The 9,296-nt window shown below is 37.9% G+C and overlaps 1 protein-coding gene and 1 long non-coding RNA gene across 2 annotated transcripts in view; both read left to right on the top strand.

Annotated features, from left to right (window-relative positions):
• Positions 1-211: 211 nt before the first annotated feature.
• LOC106959627 (speckle-type POZ protein-like A) lies at positions 212-5,390 on the top strand. The gene is made up of 4 exons (XM_015052335.1): positions 212-366; positions 2,490-2,632; positions 2,735-2,788; positions 3,897-5,390. Exons 1-4 carry the CDS (start codon positions 289-291, stop codon positions 4,039-4,041), a joined length of 420 nt encoding a protein of 139 aa, XP_014907821.1. The 5' UTR covers positions 212-288; the 3' UTR covers positions 4,042-5,390.
• A 1,740-nt stretch (positions 5,391-7,130) lies between these two features.
• LOC106959628 (uncharacterized) overlaps positions 7,131-9,296 on the top strand; it is a 23,215-nt gene continuing 21,049 nt past the window's right edge. The window contains exon 1 of the long non-coding RNA XR_001427398.1: positions 7,131-7,331. This is a non-coding gene — a long non-coding RNA (uncharacterized LOC106959628). The remainder of the gene's footprint in view (positions 7,332-9,296) is intronic.

Genomic DNA, 9,296 nt, shown 5'->3' with positions numbered 1-9,296 from the left:
ATCTCGGTCTGGTCTTATCTGATCAGAACACTTTGTTTTATTCATTTTCTGTCTCTTTCTTCTGTCTTCAAAAAAACCACATGTTTTTTTTTTTTTTAATATTCTTTTGAAAAAACAAATAACAAATGTGCATCAACTTTGTTGTTCAGATTGTGGGGGGAAAAAATCAAGTTTTGTAAAGCACTGTAATCCATGACATCATAATTTTATGTGCAGTAAACAAACATTTTGTTTCATCTGCAGAATCGAGTTGACATCAGTGATGTGGATCCAGATGTCTTTAGGGAAATGATGGGCTTCATTTATACAGGGAAGGCGCCAAACTTGGAAAAAATGGCAGACAATTTGCTGGCAGCTGCTGATAAAGTAAGTACCTGTGGAAGGTTAGCTTTGTCAGCTCCATTTGTATCCGATCATTATCTTCCTTTAACTTTTTCTTAATTGGAATCCCTAGTATGGCCAATCCTCACAATTTCTAGATGGTTATCAGTTAATAATTTGAAAAACATACGGTAATTATATATGAATGATGTATTTTTATTTTCACAAAGAACACTTGTGTAGTTTCTCAGTTACCCAGGAAGTGGGTGACTGAAAATCTAAGTGCTTAAGTGGAAGGAAACAAGACGGCTGGTTGCTTGAAAACATTTCACCTCTTATTCTAAAGACGTCTTTATGTCAGGATTCTACTTTAAACAAAGTAGCTAGTTTAAAATAAATCTTTATTAATAAAACAGTACATTTTGCATTATATAGTCCTGAGCATAATTATGTACTCTCATCTGCTCCACTGGAAATGTAAAATAGGTTAGAATATCCCATTGGATTTACTGACGACTGCTGAGATTATTACTCTAATGCAATGGGTTAACACCTACAATATATGGATTTGACCCTGGAATGCATATTACACATTTGCGCATCCCTGCAGAAGATCCTAAAAATAAATTCTTATATATTTTTATAGCAGCATAATATAACAATAAAAAAGTATTTATTTCATGTGGAAAATATTCACATCTCAGACTGCCATACCAGCTGTCCAGTAAGATGATGCATAGTCTTGTCCTGTTAAATGTTTACATGGTTGTGTTCAGGAGCATTCAGAAAAGAGGATTTTTGGAAAAAGTGCCCTAGGGAAGTTATTCATGGCCCATGCCAGGAAAACACCAAGCTCCTAGACTACTGATGAATTTATTAAAAGTTAGTTTAAATTTTAGAAATGAATCCGTTATAAAAACTTCAAATTAAAGGTCAAATTTTTCTAAAACTTTCAATTGGAAATTATTCCACTACAGTTAGGAATTTTTATAATTCCACCAGGAGTTGCCAGAAAGTGTGGCAGGCCATGTAAAAAGCAAGTTGACAAGAAAGTCATCCTTTTAGTATATCAAATTGAAATTTTTGTGTTATAGCAAATTCTTAGATTCAATTTAATGTGATATTTGTAAAATCAAAAATGTATCTGTCAGTTTCTGAAACTGTTTGCTGTCCTGTGAACACAGAGGAAGGGTTGTGTAACTCCCTTGAGCAGCATCTGAAAGTCACTGCTCACATCTAGTGGGAAAAAACATTAGTCTCTCAGAAACTAATACAGCAATGCTAGGTTTTTAAACAAAAACTGATTCTACAGTTAGAAAATAAAGCAACTTGACAACTCTGTAGTCATGTTTAGTTGTCTTCCCATGTTGAATTAGTTCAAATGGATGATTTTATTCTGAAATTTAGCATGTTTCCTGTTGAAAATAAGGCAAAATACATCATGTGTACTATGCCCCTTTAAATATTGCACACTCCTGATCATTTTAAGCAGGAGGCATTCTATCTTCTGCCTTCTGCTCAAAGCATTGCATTATTAAATGTTATTGACATGTTTTTGTAGCACAGGCACCTCTTGTGTCATATTAAATGTTATTGTAATGATTTGTTGCTGCCTGATTAGTTTTGATGATGCTGCGTTTTTGTGGACACGCCTCTTTGAGCGCTCTGGGAGTCGGCACCTCTTCTTTTATCTCTGTCAGTTTCATTGTAACAGAGACAGGAAGCGCAGGGGAAATACGGCACATTTGTGAGACACATTACACATGTAACAACAACATGTGCAGCCTACTGGCAGAATACAACCGGTGGTTGTAAGCACACGGCATACAGGCAACATGTGATTTAGCTGTATCTGTCATATGGTGGAAAGGTGTGTTCCTGGAGACAATAAAAAGGTTTTAGACTTGCTTGCATTTATATTATAACTGCAGCTGATGGAAAGGCAGAACCAGTCATTTCATTAATAAAAGATTCATTTTTTTTTTTTTTAACTAATATTAGGAGTATAATCAAGCTTTTTGTGATGATCGTAGGTTCACTACGCACATTTTAACTGAAAACAGATTTGCGGACAGTCTCAAATAATAAAATCCCTAAACCAACTGAATGCATTTCCTAACCTTTCGATCACGGCTGTATCCTGTTTCCCCCCTTTACCCCCTCTCTAGTATGCTCTGGAGCGTTTAAAGGTCATGTGTGAGGAGGCCTTGTGCAACAGCCTTTCAGTGGAGAATGTGGCCGACACCCTCATCTTGGCTGACTTGCACAGTGCCGAGCAACTCAAAGCACAAGCCATAGATTTTATCAACAGGCAAGTATCGCAAAAAAAAAAAAAAAAGGCAAAGTGATAAATTCCTGCTGCCATTTCTGTTTACCAGCCTTGAATGCTTACCTTTTTATCTCCTTGCCATAGGTGCAGTGTCCTGAGACAGCTGGGCTGTAAAGATGGAAAGAACTGGAATAGCAAGTATGTAATTAGCTGATATATGTGACACAAGATTAATAACACGCTCTTATCTCTTCCCCCTACCAGATGCATTAGAATTCATTGTTTTAGCTTAGGCAGACAGAGTGCTGTTTGCCTTTTCAGTTTGAAGCCCCTTATCTTTGGATCCAAGTTATTAATAGACTCATACTTGGATAAACCCCGCAAAAAGGAATATTTGTTTTATTTTTTAAAGAAAGGAAGCAAGTTTTTCTTTTCGATGATGTAGTGCAGTGTTTCAGGACACCTTGAAATGAAGAACTTTATTTTGGTTGTTTTATGCATGCAGTGGTGGGTCCTGGATAGAGCAGAATTTTATGGCTCTTTTTTCTTTTGCTGGTTCTTGTAAAGCTTTGAGGTGCTGAGGTGACACCCCACCGATCGATAAATCAGTCTTTATAAAGAGGATTTTACTTTCTTGAAATAATGATGACATTTAAGGTGTATTTGGCACTTTTAAACTGCCTTACCAGTTAGCGGAGCTAGCATTAATGACAGCTGGATGGATTCACAAGAGAATTTAGAGCACTTAACTGAAATTTAGAAAAGGCTGCCAGCATTTCTAAATACATTTCAAAACACAGATCTCAAAACACTCAAAGCAGTTTTTACCACACTTAGTTCAGAATTCACATCATCCGTCTCAAGTGTCCTTTAACACTTTTCACAGTTTGATAAAATGGTTTTCTTTCAAAAGAACCTTCCTTTGATTTAATTTCCAAACACTCAAGTGATAATGAAAGTAGACACCTTTTAAGTTTTCTTCTCTCAATAGCGACATTCACACAAAAGATTAGTGTTGCTATGACGATGTGTTAGCATTATTTTAGGGTGTGTTTGCTAATCAATCACTGATCACGGCCAGGCTGAAACCGTCTATTTTTTTATTGTTTTTTTTTTTTTTTATGCGTCTCTTAGAATTAATTTTCTGTTTATCTTTGTGGCGAAAAGCACTTCTGGTCCTTTTCTGGATGAAGATGCAGCTGCTGAGTCAGCGCTCTCCTGCATTACAATCTCATTTATGTTTATTGCTTTTTAATGTGCCGATCATGGCGTCTTGGTGTTAACTTCACTTTGCCTGTGCTTACAGTCACGCCACAGACATAATGGAGACCGCAGGCTGGAAGTCAATGATCCAGTCCCATCCTCACTTGGTAGCCGAAGCCTTCCGTGCCCTGGCTTCCGCACAGTGCCCACCCTTTGGTCTTCCGAGGAAGCGCCTAAAACAGTCCTGACTGCCCGACTTTGCTCCTGGACTATAAAGAAGGGTATGAAGCATGGAGGTTTTTACAAAGAAAAGGACTAGTGAGTGTGCCACTCTTTTATTTCCACCAAAACTGAACACACTTGAATAAAGAGGAGTGGAGCTTTCTGACCAGAGACATTGAGGGGGGAGGCTGGCACATGGAAGTTTGACATCTGTGGATTGGAAAACAATTGATTCAATCGGTGTTGCTTGCTTTGCTGCCCCGGCTGAACTCTGTTTAGCGCGGGCAGCAAGCCAAGTTCTCTTCTACATTTTTTTTTTTCCTGTAATTTTCAAAATGGCCTTAATATATCTGCCATTGCTCTGGAACTGCTCAAGAGCACTTCGTCTATTTTACTCCGTGCCTGCCTTGTCACAAAGACCAGGCCTCCTCCAGGTTGCACTAGTTCCCATGTATAGTCATTTTGATATGGAGTTCTATAGGAACGTAACAAAGGTTTAACTAAATGGGAAATATTATATATTTGTAATGTTTAGCCCGTTTTGTGACTAGACATTAAAAAGCATGAACACTCAGTGCAAGGTCAGTTCTTTACACTTTTTGAAAATATGCGTATGCCCCATATTGATGGCACCATTTCTATGTAAATGACAATTGAACCATCTTTAGAAGACCAATGTACAAGAAAGTGTGTTCTATTGTGTATTTGTCAGGGGGAGGGGGGGTAGTAATCTGCTATTTTGAAGGCAAGTGTCAATCCATGTAAGATGGAAAAGTGTCTGTTTGGCCCAAATCTACGAAAACATTGGACATTTATGGAAATATGTCCTCCGTCTCCCATTCAAATTACATATTCCAGATCATACATCTGTGAACTCTTACTAAAAAAAAAAAAAGAAAATTTGTTCCTTTTTAGTATTGCCAACTTTCAAATATATATGCTCAGTATATTGTGGTGAACTAAAAGTGGAGAGACTAATGCATGGTTGTTTTATTGTCAAAAGAAAGTGTCAAAAGTTCCAGTTTTGCTTTTAACAGCTTATTTTCTGCAATTATTCGACATCTGTGCAGAAGTACATGAATTGAGTAAAAGGTTCCTCTAACATGCTTGGATATCTGTAGGATGCTGAGCATCACTTCTACTGGCGATGTTATTCTGTGTTTCAATAGGGGGGGTATTGTCATGGTTATTCAGTCCGTCTTGTATGTAGTGTGGTGTGACAGACACTTCGGAGGATTTTGTAAAGTGAGAGTAGCATCATTTTTCGATGATATTACTCATCAATCAACGCCACGTTGAAAACTTTGGAAAAAATTATGAAGTTGTTGTCTGCAAGAATGCCTGCATTAACCCATTAAAACATTTTCCAGCAGTCTGAAGTGACTCGGCTTCATTACTTTTTTTTTTTTTTTTCTGTGCTCAATTGAATGTTAGTCTGTTTTACCACAGATCTCAGCTTATAGAAGAAGAGTGATGATTATCTACCGTTTCTTTTTATGGTTTTGTTAATGGATGTGGATGTTATATTGCAGTGATTTTTCTTTTCTTTTTTTTTCTGCTGCATGTCTTTTTCAATTATAATTACAAAACCGCTTAACCGGCCTAATCAAAAGGAAATGCTCAGAGACTGCACTGTTAAAGTCCCATTGTAAATGTTAACAACTCCCCCCCCACCACCACCACCACCTTAAAAAAAAAAAAAAAAAAAAAAAAAAAACTTTTTCCCTCTTGTTTTATGTGAATGCGAGGCCCCAGCTCTAATTAAAGTGGATGTGCGGCCGCTCTTTCCTGCTAGAAGAGACGTCTTCATCAGCGGCTTGCTGATCCACGTCCGCCCCTCTCAGCACAGATCCTTCGAAAAGGCCTGATACCATCTCGGCTTCGGGATGCCTCTCCAACCTTTTATCTTTCTCCTTCGCTTTCCTCCACTAACTGCAGTGCTTGAAAGAGAAGCCTGCAGTTGTGCTGTCAAAATTGAAAAATTCTCCTGTCATTTCGATGGCAGCAAATATGCACTGGATGATGCCACGCCAGGAGAAACCTAAAGAGATCTTTCAGTATTTCTCAAGTGCTGAACCTACTTGCTGTTGATCATTTTTGGTGTGTATGTTTACAAATGCATCTCACTAAATTAGAATGTCACTCAAAAGTAAACTTAGTTCAGTAATTTAATCCAAGAATTTAATGTTGATTTTGATGCTTTCTGCTTACTGCTGATGAAAACCCAAAATAAAGTTACAGTTCTATATTTCATGATGCCAATGTAGAAAATGACTTTTAATTCTAAAATGTTCACATTTGAAGCTCTCTCTTTTTTTTTTTGGACCATGAATGTTCTTAGCTTTACGATCCTTTCCAGGCTTGGATTATTAAGTTGGTTATACATCTTTTTCTATCACACATTGCACATTCTTTACCAGTGACCTTTTGTGGCTTACCCTGTTTGTGGGGAGTGTTGGATACTGACCGCTGGACAACCATCAAGTTAACGTTCTTTCCACTGAAAGAAAGGTTGGCTGTATTCGTTTTTTTGCTTTTCTTTGACTGGTCATATTTTCATTTTTTTTGTTGTTGTTGAAATGCACATGTATGAATCCAAATCAGTCGGTTCTGCCGGCTGAAGGTAATGGCTAATTTAAGGATAGCCGGAACCAAAGTGCACTTGTGCCTTTTTAAAACAACTCAAATGTAGCTTCGGGGCACTGGCGGCCTTTATTTATTAGTAACTGGACTGGAAGAAGGGCGGAGTAAGAAGGGGAACCCATGCAGCAAAAGGCCCGAAGCAGGAAATCGGAACTGGGTTTGTAACTTCTCCATATTGTCTCTTACTCCTGATTTTTGCGGTTTTTGATGTGGCGTAATTGGAGGTTGGAGGCAGTGCATCTTCAATGTTCTTCCTGAGTGAAACATCCCAGTGAAAAAAGTTTAGTGAATATTTAATGGCAATTATTCGCTGCAATATTTTTCCATTTTCCGCCGCTATATTTTTTTTCATACGTTTATGATTACGTCAAACGTTTTACGTTCCGTTCTCAGTCTTCGTTTCACACAGGAGAGTTCATTGGTGCTGCGCTAACTCAAGTTCCTGTAAAAATGGATCAACACTGCTGTAAATATTTGTCCAGTGTAAAAGTGGCAGAAGATTTAATATTCATACAACAGCATTCAGTAGGATAGTTCTGAGACTACCGTTTAAAGATAGTAGACCTGTTCTTTGTTTTTGGACCCTCTCAGATTTTGCTGTTAGCATTAGCGTCCAGGACCAATCTGGATTTTTACTACACTAAGAAGACACCAGGAGAGTTATCTACTACAGGTAAGATATTATGTATTATGATCTTTTAACAAAACCTAATTTCTGAGTCATCACTTTCATCTGAAATCGTTTTTTTTTCCTTTGGTTTGGAGCGGGGGTTTTGTCAAAGAGCAACAAAGCTAGCCCCCTCTCAGAGAGAGAATGAACTGCATCCATCTCCCTCAAACTACATTATTGCTATTATTTCTGTAAACTTGTTGGTAGATGTTCCATTCATACATTTCACTCATGTGGGTTCACCTGCGTTAGCTATGTGTAGCGGCACATGATACAATGCATCAGTTGCTTTATTTACCTTGCTAAATGTATGAACCATCTGCTGTGAACCCAGTTCATTTAGCCTCCTGGAGGAAAAAAAATAACAAACTCCTGAGGCTTGACGAACAACATACAAACCCCAGCTTTAAATAACAATGTCTTACTTTTTTTACACATGTTTTTTTTTAGACGTTCTTTGGCCCACACTATAGCTCCCTTCTCACTGTAGCATTAGGAACTAAAAATCTATTTTATCTCTGGCAGTGGCTTGGCGAAGTTGGCCAAATGTTCAGTTACTTTTTGTGGTTTAGAACAAACTTTGCGATCGGTGTCACTACACCTCCACGTGTTAGTGGTATTTAAATGAAGCTATAAATTATGCAAACTAATTTTATGGTCTCATAAGTGTGCAGTCTAAACGCCAATACTGTGAGAGGTAAAGTATGAAAACAGAAATACATATCAGCATGGTTTTAAGGGATTTGGATGAGTGCAGCAGGGGGAGCCTGGTGTGACTTGATGCTGAAGGAGTAGGTGCCTCATCCTGATCAGATAAGAGTAATGGAAGCGAATGAAAAGACCCCTGTCCCTGATGGCCGCAGCAAAATGGATGTGCTCCCTGAGGTGTACCTCTGGTATCATCCACGCCTGTGGACACAGATTTATTGCCCATTAAAAAGCTACACCGAAATGTACCTCTTAAAAATGGTGTGTTTATCCTGTTGAGAAGGCCTTTCAGGAATGAAACGAGACAACTCTGAGCACCAACAGACCGGGGCAGACTCAGTGTGACAAGATGCTGGGGAGCCAATTTCTTATAAGGTTTAATGTCATAAAGATTTAAAGTGATCTTCAACCATTAAATGTTAACAAAATGAACTTCCTGTGAAAATGAACATGTGCAATCACACTACACACTGACGTTTTTTGTTTTTTTTTTTTTTCCCCTATTTTACAGGAGAAATCTTTAAGCAAGTTTACCCGAGCAGGTAATCAAAACAGGAACAATGTAAAACACAGAAATGGGGGAAATAAAGCAATATGTAACATTTGGCAATAATTCAAACATTTATGTACATGGTAATCATGATAAAACACCAGAAATGAGGAGGGGTACACATTGTGAAATATCCCTAAGGAAAAAAACTGAAATAAACTGACATCATTTACTTTGAAGCCATAATTAAACACGTCTGGTTGTAGTTACAAATAGTACACAGCATCGACACAAGGAGTAAAACTAAAAATATCATTTCACTGTAGATTGACTCTGATTTATCATACACCTCACCTCACCAACAAGGTGACAGGATCATTTACAGATGATGGGACCATGAAGTAGCATCGACTGAAATAATTGCAGTGTCATCTGTGGCACATGCCCTAACCTAAAACCCGGGATGTGTGCAAGCAATGCAATCTACGGCTTTCCGTGTGATGGTGCTTTTCAACGAAACCTTTTAAAACTGTCTGGGTGATTGCAATGTCAAAGCACATTACACCATGTACTGCTAAACTGCTTCTTTTCCACTTTAAGTCTGCCAGCTTAGGCTTGCTGTACATTTGGGAAAAAGCCAATTTTTTTTTTTTCTGAAATATATTCCCACTTCTTGAAATCAGAGACAAGTTTTTTTTTTTTTTTTTTTTTTTTTTTCCCCCCACTTTCTCCCCTTTTTCTTTCCTTTTTTTGTTTTTTTCTTTTTGGCG

The sequence above is a fragment of the Poecilia latipinna genome, unplaced genomic scaffold, assembly GCF_001443285.1.
Source record: "Poecilia latipinna isolate Pla-1442-1.1 unplaced genomic scaffold, P_latipinna-1.0 Scaffold1102, whole genome shotgun sequence".
NCBI classification, from domain to species: domain Eukaryota; kingdom Metazoa; phylum Chordata; class Actinopteri; order Cyprinodontiformes; family Poeciliidae; genus Poecilia; species Poecilia latipinna.
The sequence above is the reverse complement of the archived record's forward strand: the minus strand, read 5'-3'. Positions and strand labels throughout refer to the sequence as shown.

What these genes read in the sequence shown, in the direction of transcription:
- LOC106959627 (XM_015052335.1), top strand. Translation starts at nt 289, where the DNA reads ATGATGGGCTTCATTTATACAGGGAAGGCGCCAAACTTGGAAAAAATG. An exon ending in TGCTGGCAGCTGCTGATAAA is followed by an intron (nt 367 to 2,489) that starts GTAAGTACCTGT and finishes CCCCCTCTCTAG; the next exon opens with TATGCTCTGGAGCGTTTAAA. An exon ending in GGAAAGAACTGGAATAGCAA is followed by an intron (nt 2,789 to 3,896) that starts GTATGTAATTAG and finishes CTGTGCTTACAG; the next exon opens with TCACGCCACAGACATAATGG.